The sequence below is a fragment of the Epinephelus fuscoguttatus genome, linkage group LG21, assembly GCF_011397635.1.
Source record: "Epinephelus fuscoguttatus linkage group LG21, E.fuscoguttatus.final_Chr_v1".
Taxonomy (NCBI): Eukaryota; Metazoa; Chordata; class Actinopteri; order Perciformes; family Serranidae; genus Epinephelus; species Epinephelus fuscoguttatus.
The window spans coordinates 39,068,944-39,088,323 of NC_064772.1; the positions used below are offsets into that span (position 1 = coordinate 39,068,944).

Here is a 19,380-nt window from a genome sequence, read left to right on the forward strand (position 1 = left end):
TTTATTTTTCAACAGGACAATGACCCCAAACACACCTCCAGGCTGTGTAAGGGCTATTTGACCAAGAAGGAGAGTGATGGAGTGCTGCGGCAGATGACCTGGCCTCCACAGTCACCGGACCTGAACCCAATGGAGATGGTTTGGGGTGAGCTGGACCGCAGAGTGAAGGCAAAGGGGCCAACAAGTGCTAAACACCTCTGGGAACTCCTTCAAGACTGTTGGAAAACCATTTCAGGTGACTACCTCTTGAAGCTCATGGAGAGAATGCCAAGAGTGTGCAAAGCAGTAATCAGAGCAAAGGGTGGCTATTTTGAAGAAACTAGAATATAAATCATGTTTTCAGTTATTTCACCTTTTTTTGTTAAGTACATAACTCCACATGTGTTCATTCATAGTTTTGATGCCTTCAGTGAGAATCTACAATGTAAATAGTCATGAAAATAAAGAAAACGCATTGAATGAGAAGGTGTGTCCAAACTTTTGGCCTGTACTGTACATACCGAACCGAGATTTTTGTGTACCGTTACACCCCTAACTAAAATCTGTTTGAAGTTTATTTTGGCGTGCAAATGACTTCACTAACAGATCTGAAGTTGAAAATAACACAATTAGTTACAACTGACACCTTTAAAATATGAATGTAAACCAAAATCAGATTTACAGTAAAGACTCCATCACCCACAATCCCCAGTGAGGCAGCCAGACATTAATGTGGTCCTCCTTCACAGATCTCCTACAAAGCCCTGAGCTCCTTCGACACAGAGTTCGACCTGTCTAATCAGAGCGGGAAGGTGTTCAAACAAGCCAATGAGACGAGCCACGTGTTCACAGGCCTCTACCCAGGCTCCACCTACTCCTTCACAATAAGAGCCTCCACCATTAAAGGCTTCGGGCCTCCGGTCATCACCCAGTTCACCACCAAGATCTCAGGTGAGTCTCCAACAAGATCTCAGGTGAGTCTCAGAAATGTCAACACCAAACAAATGAAGACACTGACTCCCTCTTCCTCCTCCCTCTCCTCCTCCTCCTCCTCCTCCTCAGCTCCTCTGATGCCGGCGTATGATCAAGAGTCTCCTCTCAATCAGACGGACTCCAGCGTCACTGTTCTGTTGAAACCAGCCCAGAGCCGGGGAGCTCCCGTCAGGTAACACACACACACACACACACACACACACACACACACTCACTCACAGATGTTGAAATATTGAGCAGCATCAATCTTCGTCTTCATCAAGTTTTCATGAGCGGGACGTTAAACATTAAAACAGGACATGAAGAAGAAGCTGCAGCTGAAACTGTCACATCCACATCAGTTGTGACGAACTACAGCTCTGATCTTTAAACTGTTTTTGAACGAACAGACCTCAGATCAGTTTATTCCTGTTAAATATTCATCTCACTTCAGCAGCAAAGATCACAAACGTTTCAGTTACGGCGAATCAGATGAAATCTGAAGATACGAGTGTTGTTAACATCATTTAAAAGCCTGCAACAGTGTTTTAAAGCTTTGAATGTGACATGTCTTGACATTTAGATTGACTGTTATAAGCCCCGCCCTCTTTAAGCAATCATTACCAAACTTTATGTCCCGAATGAGTCTTGACTCCAGATGGTCCAAACAGAATTTCATATTTGTCCCTGCAGCTGATTGTAAGATATAAACTTTCTGCATTTGTGGCGCCCTCTAGTGTCAGAATATCCCAAGGCTGCTTAGCGAAGCTCAGACAAAGTATCCGCAGATGTGCGCCGAGTTTGGTCACGACCACTGTCACCATATTTGATTTATGAGTATTTATGTAAATTTGGACTTAAACACAAATGTTTGTTTGTGAAGCCTTTCTGACCCAAGCACAGCGCCCTCTAGTGGAGACATCTTTTCTCTTTCTCTTTTATTCTTCTCTCTGTTTTTCTCATTTTGATGCTGATTATTCAACATTTGCTTTTCTTTTTTTTGTTGTCACTTTTTAACATTTAGAGGTAAAGCCCAGTGTCAGCAGGTGTGTCTACGTACAACACAACAACATACAAACAAAAACAACAGACAAAAACTAAACAGTGTACCTCATACAGAGACGAATAATCATACAATAAGATTTCATATTGGCAGAACAATATATTCCAAACTAGTTTAACCGCAACAAGTACAAATTGTCAAAAAGAAGTCTTCCTGAAGAGAACAGAACAGAGACCTTCCTCACACCTACCTTCCTTTGATAACTTTAGATCAATGATGTGCATAGATGATTCTGCCAATGTTCCGGGATGACTAGACCAACGAGTACACGACAAAATGATTTAGAGAAAACTGAGAAAAAAACACAAAATCCTGCGCAAAGATGCAGGTGGAGTAAGAGATGACTACAGTGAGAGAATTGTGACTGTAAGCTGAGCTGGTCTCAAGATAATTGTGAAAACAGCGCCACCTTCAGGTCAGTGAGTGTCATTGATTTGTGCCTGAGTAGTGGGTGCACACACTCTTCACTGAGTAAAACAAGAAGAAAGAAGACTAATGAGAGCTAAAGCATCAGAGCAGCTGCAGCTGTGTGTGTGTGACTGCTCGTGCAGCGACAGCCTTTAACGGTATCAGACTGAACACAATAATCCAGGTTGTTTTTTCGTTGTCCTGGTGATCGACACATTGAAGTGATGTCGTTGAATGTTTGTTAGCGTGTTGGATGTGTTTCTGGTCATGATGCCGACACATCATCCTTGTCTTAAACACAGCTAGGGTGGCAGAGATATATGTATGTTCCAAGGTGATCACACTGTGTACGTTTGCCTATCAACGAAAAAAAAAAAGGCAACCAGATTGAAAATCTAACTGCACATGTTCTCGCCTCCTCAGCGGTGTGTCGCATGGGTTACATTAAAAAAATGGTTTCAAGTTTCAATTATTAAAAAACAGTTTGCTTTTAAAATTAAAATTAAATTCAAAAATGTTCTGAAATTTCACTGACTGAAACTGTGAAGGATAAAAATGATTAAAATGTAAATAAAACGTTTTTGTCTCACAACTAAGACAAAATCTAAAATAGCTGTCAGAATTAACACCAACGAACATCACGGCTGTGAGGCAAATTGTGATTTATGATATTGGGCTTTATAAATTAAATTGATTGATTGATTAATTGATTGATTGACTTACTGCAGCATGATTAAGTGGGATATGTAAGAATTCTGATGCCATGCTGTTGGTAGGAAACAATACGAGCAGTGCATGAGAACTTCCTGAGGTGCAGTATAGTGACTGAGATATCCAGGAAGAATCAACGGGCCTCTATAAACTTAATTTTTTTCTAACTTTGTTTATACAGAATGTGCCTTTTTCAGGACAATGGGCGGCGTGAGCAAGTAACAAAATATGTAGCAGTGTCTGTCAGGTTTGTGTTTCCCTCTTGGTACTAGCTGCTCGCTAATTCCTGCTATCAGCTGTTTCCTGTTAGTCCACCGCCAGTGGCTCGCACGTGTGGCGTCATCAACAGCCCCTCCCGTTGCAGAAGGCCGCCTTGGTCTGTTTAAACTAAAAGGGTTCTGGCAGTGTAAAAGGGGCTTTTGATAAACCTGAGAATGAGACGTTACAGTGGTCACGTGAACAAGTTCTCGTCTTCAGATAGAGGGCAATATTTCTAACTGAAGACAAACTTTACGGCAGACGGCGGTCTACTCGATGTCGGACGCTGCGAAGCTGAACCAGTTCCAGATGACTGAAGAGACAGTCTTTTTTTTTAAGGAAATGAACTTGTTCCTTCCTTCATAGTACACGCCGCCACGTTGATACCGCTGTGAACGCCACGATGAACTACAGGAGCCCAGCTGCAGCAAAATACACCATAATTACCGTGATTAATCAATCAATCAATCAATCAATTTTATTTATAAAGCCCAATATCACAAATCACAATTTGCCTCACAGGGCTTTACAGCATACGACATCCCTCTGTCCTTATGACCCTCACAGCGGATAAGGAAAAACTCCCCAAAAAACCCTTTAACGGGGAAAAAAAACCGGTAGAAACCTCAGGAAGAGCAACTGAGGAGGGATCCCTCTTCCAGGACGGACAGACGTGCAATAGATGTCGTACAGAACAGATCAGCATGATAAATTAACAGTAATCCACATGACACAATGAGACAGAGAGAGAGAGAGAGAGAGAGAGAGAGAGAGAGAGAGATGCAGGTAATGACAGTAGCTTACAGCAACATTATTGAAAGTAATAATATTATAGTTATAGTTCTGGCTACTGCGGTACAATATGTTGAAAGTATGTATTAATACCTGGCAGTATACATGTGTGACAATAGTCATATGTGTATAATAACAGTAGAAGTATGACTAATGACTAATGATGGCAGCAGCAGCAGCAGGAGGCATCTGGCAGGACCACGGCAGCAGCACAACCACACACGTCACGCTGTCCAGGCACCGCTGTGATATGAGTTAATCTGAGAGACAGTGGAGCACAAAGGCTCCGGAGAAGAAGCCGAGTTAGTGACATCCAGAATGGCCGGGTTAGCAAGATGCAGTAATAGAATACGAGAGAGAGAGAGAGAGAGAGAGAGAGAGAGAGAGAGAGAGAGAAGGTCATTTGTAATTTTAACTAGTGCTGTCTCAGTGCTATGATGCACTCTAAATCCTGACTGAAATTCCTCAAATAGATTATTATCATGGAGAAAATCACACAGCTGGTCTGCGACTACTTTCTCAAGGATCTTTGACATAAAGGGAAGATTAGATATTGGTCTATAGTTGGCTAACACCTCTGGATCCAGGGTGGGCTTTTTTAGTAGAGGTTTAATTACAGCTACCTTAAAAGACTGTGGTACATAGCCTGTTAATAAGGATATTGATCATATCTAATATATGAGTGTTAACTAAAGGAAAGACCTCCTTAAGTAGCCTAGTTGGGATGGGGTCTAAGAGACACGTTGATGATTTAGATGAAGAAATCACTGCGGTCAGTTCTTGAAGAGAAATTGGGGAGAAGCAATCTAAATATATATTAGGTTTTACAGCTGTGTTTGAGTTTAGATAGGTACTATCTGAGGACAGGAGGTCATGAATTTTGCCTCTAATAGTTAGAATTTTGTCATTAAAAAAGCTCATAAAATCATTACTGCTAAGGGCTAAAGGAATACAAGGCTCAATAGAGCTTTGACTCTCAGTCAGCCTGGCTACAGTGCTGAAAAGAAACCTGGGGTTGTTCTTATTGTCTTCTATTAGAGCTGAGTAATAGTTTGCTCTGGCATTGCGGAGGCCCCTCTTATAAGTTTTGAGACTGTCTGTCCAGATTAAACGAGATTCTTCCAGTTTGGTTAATCGCCAATTCCTTTCAAACTTTCGCGATATTTGTTTTAACTTACGGGTTTGAGAGTTATACCAAGGAGCGAATTTTCTTTGCTTTTTTAACTTCTTTTTAAGAGGAGCTACAGAGTCAAGTGTTGTTCGCAGCGAGCCTACGGCGCTATCGACAAAATGATCAAAGTCGGTACGGGAAACCTCTGTTACTGAGGGACTTGGTATTGAATTTAATGACAGAGTAATCTTTTCCTTAAATTTTGCGACAGCACTATCTGATAAACATCTAGTATAGTAACTGTTGCTGAGTGGCGTGTGATCGAGTAAAAAGAAATCAAAAGTAATCAGATAATGATCCGATAGCGAGGGATTCTGTGGAAAGACTTTTAGGTTATCAATTTCAATTCCATACGTCAGAACTAGATCGAGGGTATGGTTAAAACAATGAGTAGGTTCATGTACACCCTGACTGAAGCCAATGGAGTCTAATAAACGCGGTAGCCAGGGAGTCATTATCAACGTCGACATGAATGTTAAAATCGCCTACAATAATAACTTTATCTGATTTAAGAACTAAACTGGATAAAAACTCTGAGAATTCAGATACAAATTCAGAATACGGGCCAGGAGCACGGTACACTATAACAAATAAAAGTGGCTGTGAGGTTTTCCAGGTCGGATGTAAAAGACTAAAGGCCAATTTCCACCAGATGCGTGTTGGTTGCGTCTCCGCTCCGGCACGGCAGCGGAGCCAAAAGGATTCTATTCTAGTCAATGTGTGTGTTTCCACCGGCTGCGGCTGTGCTGCGTTCCGGCTCCATCTCAGCTCCGGCAGTCCAGAGCCCTCCGCAACAGATACGCAGGACTTCTATTTTTGCCGGACGCCGGAGCACAACGCAGCAATTCAGCACAGAGCAGATCGTGCGGGGCAGGAAGTCGTGCACAGAAACACGATAAAACATCCGGTTAATTTTCAAAATAAAATACACAGTGTTCACGGCGGATCATATTTCCCTGCACTACACCTTAAAAACTACATAATGGGCAGAGACAGGCCTGAAGTCAACAGGTCAGAGGTTTTCAGACGTCATTTCACCCCATGAACACCATGGACGAGGAGATATTAATCATGGCAGTACACTGAGATGTCTTCCGGCGGAGCTGCACCGCACAGCAAACGCAGCCGGTGGGTATTGATGGACGGCGGAGCACGCAGCGGATAACCAGCGCTGCCGTTCCGCAACGGACACGCATCCAGTGGAAATCCGGCGTAAGAACGAGGCTTTCAGATGAATTATAATCTAGTTTAGGTTTAGGGCTGATTAACAGACTAGAGTTAAAAATGGCTGCAACTCCCCCTCCTCGGCCGCTGCCTCGAGGAATGTGGGTATTATTATGACTGGGAGGAGTGGACTCATTTAGACTGACATATTCATCTGGACACAGCCAGGTTTCAGTGAGACTGAGTAAATCAATATGATTATCTGATATTAATTCGTTTACTAACACTGCTTTAGACGATAGAGACCTGCTATTTAACAGTCCACATTTAATTCTCCTGTTTTGTCTTTCTGTCACAGAAGAGGTTTTAATTTTTATGAGGTTGTTATGCACAACTCCTCTTTGTTTAATTTTAGATTTAAATAATTTAGGTGGTCGGGGGACAGACAGCGTTTGTATAAAACTATGAAAACTATGGCTGGGTAACTGAACTAGAAGCTCAGAGAGGCGTATAGGACTGTGACTCTGAGTCCTGGTCTCAACTCTGGGTTGTCAGGGATTTAAATTACTAATAAAGTTTGCCAGGTTTCTAGAAATGAGAGCAGCTCCATCCAAAGTGGGATGAATGCCGTCTCTCCTCATAAGACCAGGTTTTCCCCAGAAAGTTTGCCAATTATTAACAAAACCCACATCGTTTGCTGGACACCACCTGGACAGCCAGCGATTAAATGATGACATGCGGCTAAACATGTCATCACTGGTCAGATTTGGGAGGGGTCCAGAGAAAACTACGGAGTCTGACATTGTTTTTGCGTATTCACACACCGAGGCAATATTAATTTTAGTGACATCCGATTGGCGTAACCGGGTGTCATTGCCGCCGACGTGAATAACAATCTTACTGAATCTACGTTTAGCTTTAGCCAACAGTTTTAAATTTGATTCAGTGTCGCCCGCTCTGGCCCCAAGGATACATTTGACTATGGTCGCTGGTGTTGCTAACTTCACGTTTCTCAGAATAGAGCTGCCAATAACCAGAGTTTTATCCTCAGCGGGTGTGTCGCTGAGTGGGGAAAAGCGGTTGGAAACGTGAACAGGCTGGTGGTGAACTGTGGGCTTCGGCTTGGAGCTGTGCTTCTGGCGAACCGTAACCCAGCCTCCCGGCTGAACGGGAGTTACCGGAGGACAGTTAGCAGAGGCTAAGGCTATGCTATGTGGCTCCGCACCGGCTACAGGGGGCTGGCTAACTACCGCAGCTACTGAATGGTTTTCCATGGTGCAGAGCCGCGCTTCTAATTCACTAATTCATTAACCAAGTTAACGTGAAAATAGATTTTCATTTTTAGACACCATCCCACACTGTGAGTTCAGATGAAGATATAAAATGGATCAGCTCTTATTATGAGTTTTAATTTTTTAATAAACCTAAACGTTCACGTTGGACATTTTGCGTCCTCTGGTCTGAAAGACGCCGTCTCATAGAAACAAAACAGCCAAAAACCTGTAAAGTGAGCAGCATATAAAGAACTCACCTGGACCTGAGCTATCATCAGTGTGTCAGCGTCAGAGGAGCTTCTTCCTGTCTGGACAGGAAGCTGAGACACAGAGCAGGAAGAGCAGGTGATGTCGTTTTGTCCTTTTATTATTAAATCAGAAGGTTTTTTTTACTCAGATATGAAAGTGAACGATGAAACATTAATGGGAGTGTTGTGATCATCCGATGAAGAATTCAGCAGATTAATGGAAACTCAGTTATTTATTTGTCTGATGAGACATTTTCATCCGTCAGTCGTCGTCTGTTTGTCTCCACTGTTTCCTTCTTGGATGTGAATGCTGATAATTACCACTGCAAACTTTCTACAGTCTGACTCAGACACACTCTGCTAAATCTCCGTTGTCGGGGCCCACGGGGAGGCTGTATCCGCGGTAACAGTCGTCATGTCAACAGCTGTCTGCTCTCCGTCGTCGGGCTGTAACGAGGGATTTGGTTAATTAACGATCAGCGGGCGGGGCTAATCAGAGCCTGCTGCTAACACCGAGGATTAACAAGGGATTAACAGCTAATGTGTCAATCACACACAAACACACACAAACACACACAGACACACACAGTCACACATAAACACACTGAGCGCTTCCTTGCCTTTGAGTCAGGAACACAGAGATGCTTCGGCTCGTCTCTTGTTATGAACGGACGCTTTATCTCTGCGACACAGTGAAAGCAACAAAGACGCCTTGTTCTCCTGATCAGGTAGAACAACACACATCATCTGTCTGTGAACGGCACGTCAGAGCTCAGACGTCGGCCGCCTGCTGTCAGCAGGGCCGCTCTGACCTTTAACCCTTTCAGACCCACCAGATCCCGGCCGACACTCCTGTCTGTCAAAGGTCATAGAGGGCAGAGTTTAGAGCTGGTATCAAATGCAGCTGGAACTCCTCCTCAGTGGTACCGGGTGCTACATGGCCATTTTCACAGTGGCCTCCTTGACCTCTGACCTCCACATATCTGAATGTAGGAACCAAGTCTCCCTTTCACAGACGTGTCCTCTCTGTTAGACCCAAACTTTTTTTTTTTGGCAAAAAAAAAAGTATGACAGAATGAATTATTTTCACCTGCTGTTTTTGAACGTTTCTGCAGAATCGAAATCGAAAAAATTACACGTGAGGACTCGACGTCAAAGATCCAACGACCTCAGTTTTAGTCGTGTGACGACGTTAATCCCCAAAGTATCTGTGTTATTGTCACGAGACCGTTTTGTTTAATTCACTGCGACCTTGTCACATGTCCACATTTGGTCATCAACATATGACGTCACCGTGTCAACTTCAGCCTGTTACATGCATCGTCTGTTTTCAAAATACACTTCTGTTTTCACAGGAAATGTACAGTTTGTATACAGTCTCTTTCAAAATAAAAGCACTACGTCGGTACAACACCAGCAAATGATGTCTTTTTCCTTCAACAACACATACACATGGTTATGTTTAGCCAACACACACACACGTGGTTACGTTTAGCCAACACACACACACGGTTACGTTTAGCCAACACACACACCTGGTTACGTTTAGCCAACACACACACGTGGTTACGTTTAGCCAACACACACACACACGTGGTTACGTTTAGCCAACACACACACACATGGTTACGTTTAGCCAACACACACACGTGGTTACGTTTAGCCAACACACACACACGTGGTTACATTTAGCCAACACACACACATGGTTACGTTTAACCAACACACACACACGTGGTTACATTTAGCCAACACACACACATGGTTACGTTTAACCAACACACACACACGTGGTTACTTTTAGCCAACACACACACATGGTTACGTTTAACCAACACACATACACGTGGTTACTTTTAGCCAACAAGATTACACATCTCAAGGGACTTTATCGTGATAAACAAATTTTAATACATGAAGGTCAAGGTCTTATCTCTGTAGTCTGAGTGGGCGGAAGTTCGCTGCATAGATCAGCCTCTCATTGGGCGGAACGAGCCACCCTCTGAAGTCCCGCCCTACCACCTCCGGTTATATAGCAGTTTTCAACACGTCCTTTACAAACTTTTGCGGTGTTTGATCTTGCGGGAATGTAGCCATTTTTCTGCCATGGTTCGCGTCCTGTAGGCGATATTTTTGTGGGCGTGTTACACCAAAACCTGTTTCCCCCCAGCAATATTTTTGCAAGCGCACTGTTGCTGTGGCACCGCCCAGAACGACCACAGGGTGGACTGGTGGGCCGAGTCATACAACCACAGGGTGGACTGGTGGGCGGAGTCATACAACCACAGGGTGGACTGGTGGGCCGAGTCACGGGCAGGGACTCTAGTTTTAAACCTGAACCCCTGACTTTCAATTCAATTTCAATTTTATTTATAAAGCCCAATATCACAAATCACAATTTGCCTCACAGGGCTTTACAGCATATGACATCCCTCTGTCCTTAGGACCCTCACAGCTGATCAGGAAAAACTCCCCAAAAAACCCTTTAACGGGGGGAAAAAACTTCACGTTAACCACGTAGCTGTATGTCAGGATGTCGTTGGTGTGATGTCATACGAGCTGTTAGATGATGATTCGTTGAATTGAAACGTCTTCATGTAGCAGATGAGAGACAGAGATCAGAGCGACTTTTACTCTGCATCAACACAGCAGGGGGCCAACAAAACACGGGGTTGTACGGACGCCATGGGGCAGTACACAAACGTGCACACTCCTGGCAGATGACTTTCTGATGTTGATTTCTGATTCTCGGTGACTCAAGATAAACGTTCATCAGCGCCTGCGCTCACTCTCACACCAGCTGTGTGCTGAATGAAGTTGAAAGTGTACTCAGGGTCCACTCAGCACTCATCACAGCCGTCAGCAGCTGCTTCACTTCCTCCGTCACTGCGGGACTCAAGTGTCCATCAACAATCAAACATCCCCGCCGTTCAGAGTGTCACCAATTATGTCCCTTTTCCCGGTTAAGGATCAATAAATAAAGCAAAATCAAATGAAGCCAGCACGCAGCTGGTGGGTTGTTCAGGCGGGCTGGGGGAAAAGAGCGTTTCTATAAAACACACGTCGACACACCGACGAGTCAAAAGAAGAAAAAGGATCATTTCAGGCGAATCCAGATTTATGTTTTTCTTTTCATGCAGGAACAAGACTGAGGATGTAAAGAGTGTGTGTGTGTGTGTGTGTGTGTGTGTGTGTGTGTGTGTGTGAGATGTGCGGTATGTTAATTGACATGATAGTTTATGTGAAACCCATCAGATTGAACAGATGCTGCTCTGAGATACGATTTCATGTTTGTGTGTTTATATTTAACTTTGCTTTTGTCTCATCTGACACCAGAGCGAGCATCGGCCCTCCGGCACACCAACACACACCAACACACACACACTGACAAACAGTGACACATTCATGTATAAGAGCCTCACATCACAGGACAAAAGGTGTTGCTGCAGGCGACCTGCAGCTGTAATCAGATTACTGTCACACACACACACACACACAAGTGTGGCAACGTGAGCATGAAGGAATGTGATTAGAGACGGTTTGTCAAAGACGGAGACGAAAGAAAGAGATGAAGAGAGAGGAGTGAGGAGGAGGAAGAAATGATTGAATCTGTCTCTTTTCTCTTTATTTCTGTGGAAGTCAAACAATACAGATACTGCTGCAGAGTGTGTCTGTGTGTGTGTGTCTGTGTGTCTTCCTGTCCTCCTTTAGTTTCCTGTCCGGCAGGAAATGTGACAATACTGCAGTTTCACCATCCACACCCTGTGTGTGTGTGTGTGTGTGTGTGTGTGTGTGTGATCCATGACTTCTGTCCTGCGTCTGTTTCCAGTAAAAAACACAACTATTGTTTCCAGCGTTTCCCTCGGGACATGAACATTGCTCAACACTCACTGTGCTGCGTTCAGGTGCAGCTCTGGCACCTGCTGGTGGAAAAGAGAGCTGCAGACTGTCCCTCTGTGATCGGCTGCTGCTTCATCATCAAGTTGGCCAAGTCTGTGGAATAATTCAAGTTTTTAACAAGCTTCAACAGTTCTTATAGAGTCTGTAGTTCTTGTGGAGTCTGTAGTTCTTGTGGAGTCTGTAGAGTTCTTGTGGAGTCCGTAGTTCTTGTAGAGTCTGTAGAGTTCTTGTGGAGTCTGTAGAGTACTTGTGGAGTCCGTAGTTCTTGTAGAGTCTGTAGAGTTCTTGTGGAGTCTGTAGAGTACTTGTGAAGTCTGTAGAGTACTTGTGGAGTCCATAGTTCTTGTAGAGTTCGTAGAGTTCTTGTGGAGTCTGTAGAGTACTTGTAGAGTCTGTAGAGTTCTTGTGGAGTCTGTAGAGTACTTGTGGAGTCTGTAGTTCTTGTAGAGTTCGCAGAGTTCTTGTAGAGTCTGTAGAATTCTTGTAGAGTCTGTAGAGTACTTATGGAGTCTGTAGAGTTCTTGTGGAGTCTGTAGAGTACTTGTGGAGTCCGTAGTTCTTGTAGAGTCTGTAGAGTTCTTGTGGAGTCTGTAGAGTACTTGTGGAGTCCATGGTTCTTGTAGAGTCCGTACAGTTCCTTTAGAGTCAGAAGAGTTCTTGTAGGGTTCGTAGAGTTCTTGTAGAGTCAGTAGAGATCTTGTAGGGTCTGTAGAGTTCTTGTAGAGTTCGTAGAGTTCTTGTAGAGTCAGTAGAGTTCTTGTAGGGTCTGTAGAGTTCTTGTAGGGTTCGTAGAGTTCTTGTAGAGTCCATAGAGTTCTTGTAGGGCCTGTAGAGTTCTGTTAGAGTCAGTAGAGTTCTTGTAGGGTCCGTAGAGTTCTTGTAGAGTCCATAAAGTTCCGGAGGAGTCAGTAGAGTTCCTAAAGAGTCCGTAGAGTTCCTGAAAAGTCTGTAGAGTTCTTCTAGAGTCAGTAGAGTTCTTGTAGAGTTCGTAGACTTCTTGTAGAGTCAGTAGAGTTCTTGTAGGGTCTGTAGAGTTCTTTTAGAGTCAGTAGAGTTCTTGTAGAGTTCGTAGAGTTCTTGTAGAGTCAGTAGAGTTCTTGTAGAGTTCGTAGAGTTCTTTTAGAGTCAGTGGAGTTCTTGTAGGGTTCGTAGAGTTCTTGTAGAGTCAGTAGAGTTCTTGTAGGGTCTGTAGAGTTCTTTTAGAGTCAGTAGAGTTCTTGTAGAGTCTGTAGAGTACTTGTAGAGTCTATAGAGTTCTTGTGGAGTCCGTAGTTCTTGTAGAGTCTGTAGAGTTCTTGTGGAGTCTGTAGAGTACTTGTGGAGTCTGTAGAGTTCTTGTGGAGTCCGTAGTTCTTGTAGAGTCTGTAGAGTTCTTGTGGAGTCTGTAGAGTACTTGTGGAGTCTGTAGAGTACTTGTGGAGTCCGTAGTTCTTGTAGAGTTCGTAGAGTTCTTGTGGAGTCTGTAGAGTACTTGTAGAGTCTGTAGAGTTCTTGTGGAGTCTGTAGAGTACTTGTGGAGTCTGTAGTTCTTGTAGAGTTCGTAGAGTTCTTGTAGAGTCTGTAGAATTCTTGTAGAGTCTGTAGAGTACTTATGGAGTCTGTAGAGTTCTTGTGGAGTCTGTAGAGTACTTGTGGAGTCCGTAGTTCTTGTAGAGTCTGTAGAGTTCTTGTGGAGTCTGTAGAGTACTTGTGGAGTCCATAGTTCTTGTAGAGTCCGTACAGTTCCTTTAGAGTCAGAAGAGTTTTTGTAGGGTTCGTAGAGTTCTTGTAGAGTCAGTAGAGATCTTGTAGGGTCTGTAGAGTTCTTGTAGGGTTCGTAGAGTTCTTGTAGAGTCAGTAGAGTTCTTGTAGGGTCTGTAGAGTTCTGTTAGAGTCAGTAGAGTTCTTGTAGGGTCCGTAGAGTTCTTGTAGAGTCCATAAAGTTCCGGAAGAGTCAGTAGAGTTCTTGTAGGGTCCGTAAAGTTCTTGTAGAGTCCATAAAGTTCCGGAAGAGTCAGTAGAGTTCCTAAAAAGTCCGTAGAGTTCCTGAAAAGTCTGTAGAGTTCTTCTAGAGTCAGTAGAGTTCTTGTAGAGTTCGTAGACTTCTTGTAGAGTCAGTAGAGTTCTTGTAGGGTCTGTAGAGTTCTTTTAGAGTCAGTAGAGTTCTTGTAGAGTTCGTAGAGTTCTTTTAGAGTCAGTAGAGTTCTTGTAGAGTTCGTAGAGTTCTTGTAGAGTCAGTAGAGTTCTTGTAGGGTCTGTAGAGTTCTGTTAGAGTCAGTAGAGTTCTTGTAGGGTCCGTAGAGTTCTTGTAGAGTCCATAAAGTTCCGGAAGAGTCAGTAGAGTTCTTGTAGGGTCCGTAAAGTTCTTGTAGAGTCCATAAAGTTCCGGAAGAGTCAGTAGAGTTCCTAAAGAGTCCGTAGAGTTCCTGAAAAGTCTGTAGAGTTCTTCTAGAGTCAGTAGAGTTCTTGTAGAGTTCGTAGAGTTCTTGTAGAGTCAGTAGAGTTCTTGTAGGGTCTGTAGAGTTCTTTTAGAGTCTGTAGAGTTCTTTTAGAGTCTGTAGAGTTCTTTTAGAGTCAGTAGAGTTCTTGTAGAGTTCGTAGAGTTCTTTTAGAGTCAGTAGAGTTCTTGTAGAGTTCGTAGAGTTCTTGTAGAGTCAGTAGAGTTCTTGTAGGGTCTGTAGAGTTCTTTTAGAGTCAGTAGAGTTCTTGTAGAGTTCGAAGAGTTCTTGTAGAGTCAGTAGAGTTCTTGTAGGGTCTGTAGAGTTCTTTTAGAGTCAGTAGAGTTCTTGTAGAGTTCATAGAGTTCTTTTAGAGTCAGTAGAGTTCTTGTAGAGTTCGTAGAGTTCTTGTAGAGTCAGTAGAGTTCTTGTAGGGTCTGTAGAGTTCTTTTAGAGTCAGTAGAGTTCTTGTAGAGTTTGTAGAGTTCTTTTAGAGTCAGTAGAGTTCTTGTAGAGTTCGTAGAGTTCTTTTAGAGTCAGTAGAGTTCTTGTAGGGTTCGTAGAGTTCTTGTAGAGTCAGTAGAGTTCTTGTAGGGTCTGTAGAGTTCTTTTAGAGTCACTAGAGTTCTTGTAGAGTCAGTAGAGTTCTTGTAGAGTCAGTAGAGTTCTTGTAGGGTCTGTGGAGTTCTTGTAGGGTCCATAGAGTTCCTGAAGAGTCTGTAGAGTCCTTGTAGAGTCTGTAGAGTTCCTGTAGAGTCTGTAGAGTTCCTGTAGAGACTGTAGAGTTCTTGTAGGGTCCGTAGAGTTGTTGTAGAGTCCATACAGTTCCTGAGGGGTCCGTAGAGTTCTTGTGGAATCAGTAGAGTTCCTGAAGAGTCCGTAGAGTTCCTGAAGCGTCAGTGGAGTCCCTGAAGAGTCAGTGGAGTTCTTGTAGAGTCCTTTTACAGTCCATATAGTTCTTGTAGAGTCTGTAGGGTTCCTGAAGAGTCCGTAGAGTCGCTGTAGAGTCTGTTGAGTCTGGGTAGAGTCAATAGCATTTCTGCAGAGTTTTTATTAAAGTCTGTAGATTATTTATGTCCATAGAAAAAGGTTACAGTTTCCGTAGTCTTTAGAGTTTCCATAGAGCTTTGCAGGAATTTGTAACGTCTGCAGAGTTCAATAACATCGTGAACAGTCTGAGTTCTGCTCAGCAGTCTGAAATCATCTTGAAGCACCATCACAGAAGCTGTAAATCACCATTGTAATGAGCATGATTTATGAGACTCCTCCTCTACTCTGTCATCCAGACAGATAGCTGGTATTTATCTGTCCTTTACAGCTCTGATTCTTCTTCTCACAGAGCACTGGAGAACAGGAATTGATTTTGAATTCAGATCAGCTGACAAACAGACAGTGATGATTTTTCACGTGGGACGTTTTCCCTTCGTGTTGTGTCTTTATGTCCTCTAGCCACAAACAGAATTTAATACGTGCACAGACGTGAATTATCAGTCTAATGTCAGAGCGTTATAAAGTTCCAGAGTTAATAAAAGTGAAGGGAAGAGTGATGGAGGAGAGGCAGAGCTGACCTTTCTGTGCAGCTGAATAATGAACCAACAGATGGAGGAGAAGAGGAGGAGAGCAGCTTTATGTGTCGGGCCTGTATGTGATTAGAAATCCAGTCGCTAATATCCAACACTGTCAGCCCTCCAAACCAAAAGATGCAGTTTACAGCAAATCTTAAGAGAAAACGTCCTCCTGCAGAGCCGGAGAGATGCCAGTTTAGATGTGCACATGCACATGCACGTGCACGAGTACCAGACTCTCAGTTTCATGTTGTTCAGATGCAGAGTAATGAAAACATATTTTAGATTGCTACAGTAAAAACGTTTAAAGCACAAAAACTTATCTACTTCCTAGCGCACCAGCTCATTAGCTAACGCTGTCTCCTGATCAGCTCCTGAATCCTGGATCATGACAGGATATAGGAACATTTTAGGAGGAGCACTGAGAGATGATCAAACAGACGATGGATCATACATGTTGGTTTCTGGCTGCAACATTAGCTCGCTGAAAAGTTTACACTTTAACGTCTCCTTCTGTTGGTACTTGGATTAGTGCTGAACTGGTCTGGAGGAGCACATTCACCTGTCCTGAGGACAGGGACATGAAATCCCTGGGGACTGATGAGACAAGCGTCCTGACTCTCTGTTGGTGGGTCTGTCGGCTCTCCTCCAGTGTCCACACACTCCTGGATGTGGAGACATGGAGTCTGTCATTTTTTTTGAACGTGGTTTCTTGCCCCTCCGGACAGACAGACTGACTCGTCCCACCAGACCACCCACTCTAACATTAACCCTCAACACAGCACCAATAGATGGCAACGTTTTTGATCAACATCTTGAAGTGGAAATAGATGACTTTTCAGCTAACTTAGCAAGCATGCTAACTGCGCTAGCTAACTCTGGCAGCCAGAAACAAACAACTATGATTTATTATTGGTAAATTGTGCTAGAATTTAAACACAGAACACACCTTTCTGCCATGGTCTTTTTAAAATGAGCCGTGGTTGAAGGTACTATATTCTGTAATGATCAGGGAGTTGACACGCAGACACTAGTTAGCGCTAGTAAAGCTAGCTAGGTGAAATGTTGACTCCTCCCACCACTGTGAAGTGATTGGCTGAAATCAGAATCGGTTTTATTGCCAAGTAGATTTTCACATACAAGGAATTTGGCTTGGTGTATTTGTACATAACAAAGAATATAAAATATAGAGTGATTAGAAGCTTAAGTATAAAAAGGAAATACTGTAAACAACTAAATAGAAAATCTGAATGCAAATAACAATAATAATAATATAAAAAATATAAAAAGATATGTACGCTGTAAACATGAATAGGGTTTTGTTCAAATAACAGTTGTGCAAAGTACAGAATGCAGTGTGTGACAGGTGAATGACCAAGATGATGTGCGACTGTGTGTTAGGGGGGGGTGGGGGGGGCAGAGTAGGTGGGTGTGCCTGGTCTTGTTGGTGAGGCCAGCTGCAGATGGAAAGAAACTGTTTTTGTGGCGTGAGGTTCTGGTCCTGATGGACCGCAGCCTCCTGCCAGAGGGGAGAGTCTCAAAGAGTGCGTGTCCAGGGTGGGAGGGATCAGCCACAGTCTTTCCTGCATGCCTCAGAGTCCTGGAGGCGTACAAGTCTTGGAGGGAGGGCAGATTGCAGCCAATCACCTTCTTGGCGGAGCGAGTGATACGCTGCTTTTGTCCTTGGCAGTGGCAGCAGCATACCAGATGGTGATGGAGGAGGTGACGATGGACTCAATGATGGCAGAGTAGAAGTGCACCATCATTGTCTTTGGCAGGTTGAACTTCTTCAGCTGTAAGGTTTTTTAGTTTGTAATCTGTCTGAGCCCCTTCCAGACAGAAGCAGAGTTATTGGCTGAGAATTGGTGTTGTAGTTTCTCAGCATACAGCCGTTTAGCTTTCCTCACTGCCTTGCTAAACCTGTACTTAGACTCTTTAAACCTCTCCTTGTCCCCCAATAAAAAATGATAACTGACAGACCTTTGATGATGTCACAGATCAGGAACACACATCAACCTGTCCGTCTGTCTGTCTGTCTGTCTGTCTGCAGTAAGTACCAGGTGGTGGTGGAGGAGGAGCGCCCCCGCAGGCAGAGGAGAGGTACTGCAGAGATCCTGCGCTGTTATCCGGTGCCCATTCACTTCCAGAATGCCACGCTGCTCAACTCTCAGTATTACTTCAGTGCAGAGCTGCCAATGAGTGAGCTGAGAGCCCCCATGCCCTTCTGTGTCGGTCAGTCAACCACTCTGACCACTAGTCCGTCTGTCAGTCTGTCCGTCTGTCTGCCTGTCTGTCTGTTAGTTTGTCTGTCTGTCTATCAAGGCCCTGACACACCAAGCAGACGGTCAGCCGTCGACCAAAGTCGGGCTGTCGGTAGAGCGTCTGTCGCCCTAGTTTTTGCGGTTTGTTCTGCACTGTCGGCACTTCGGCGTCGGCCGCTTTTCGGACGATTAAGCCTGTTGAATCGGCGGCAGAGCTTGTCGGTGAGAGAGATCGCTCTGATTGGCTGTTCAGGTTTTATTCCCTTGCCCCTGTAGCGAGTGAATCTGCCTTTAGTGAAACCGGGGCTAACCGGTGCTTCCTCCTCAGGCTCCACTTCACTCAGCTGCCCCACAGACCTGCTGCTTCTTCCCACTTTAACCTGAATAACAAACCGGAGCTAGCTGGGAGCGGCTAGCGGAGCGTTAGCCACAGCATGACCGGAGGGAAGCACAGCCAGTTAGCCTCCGCTAGTCTCTGAGCTAGCCCCGGCTCTCCGTTTGGATCCAACCGGAGCACCGAGCCCTGGTTTGTTATTCAGGTTAAAGTGGGAAGAAGCAGCGGGTTTATCGGGCAGCTGAGTGAAGTGGAGCCTGCGGAGGAAATACCGGGACCGTCTGGATGTAATAGTCCGTGGAGGTGCTGCGGTGCTCGGCTGCACAGATAGGAAACCCCTCGGCTGACAGGATGTACCACTCTCTCACTCCGCTCTCTCTCACGCAGGCGCAGAACGTACGTGCTACTTGGCCGTCGGATGTAGTCCGTGTAGTGTGTTCAAATGCAACTGACACAGGGCGACGTGAGGTGACGTAGACGACGCAACAGTTGTCGCCGCTAGTTCTTTGATGTCAGTTTGGTGTGTCTGCACCTTCAGTCTGTCTGTCTGTAACTCTGTTAGTCAGGTACTGATCTACTTAATTACATTGATACTTATATGCATACTTACTCACTTGCTCACTTATGTTCTTACCTTGATGCTTACATACTTTCTTAATTCCCTACTTATTTACCTACTTACGTTGTTTCAAAATGAAAAGAAAAAAAACACACACACACCTGTTTTACCTGTGTATACATGCAGGTGATAACAGGACCTACAGCGGTTACTGGAACGCTCCTCTGCTGCCTCACAAGAGTTATGGGATCTACTACCAGGCTGTCAGCACTGCTAACGGGGTCAGTCCACCAGTACACAGACA

The 19,380-nt window shown here is 44.2% G+C and overlaps 1 protein-coding gene across 9 annotated transcripts in view; it reads left to right on the forward strand.

Annotated features, from left to right (window-relative positions):
- Positions 1-19,380, forward strand: part of LOC125881953 (receptor-type tyrosine-protein phosphatase mu-like) — a 202,425-nt gene that overhangs the window by 101,138 nt on the left and 81,907 nt on the right. For all 9 annotated transcript variants that reach the window (XM_049565455.1, XM_049565447.1, XM_049565451.1 and 6 more), the window contains exons 13-16: positions 729-930; positions 1,042-1,144; positions 17,973-18,154; positions 19,263-19,357. In XM_049565455.1, the coding sequence (XP_049421412.1) occupies positions 729-930; positions 1,042-1,144; positions 17,973-18,154; positions 19,263-19,357 (582 nt within the window). The remainder of the gene's footprint in view (positions 1-728; positions 931-1,041; positions 1,145-17,972; positions 18,155-19,262; positions 19,358-19,380) is intronic.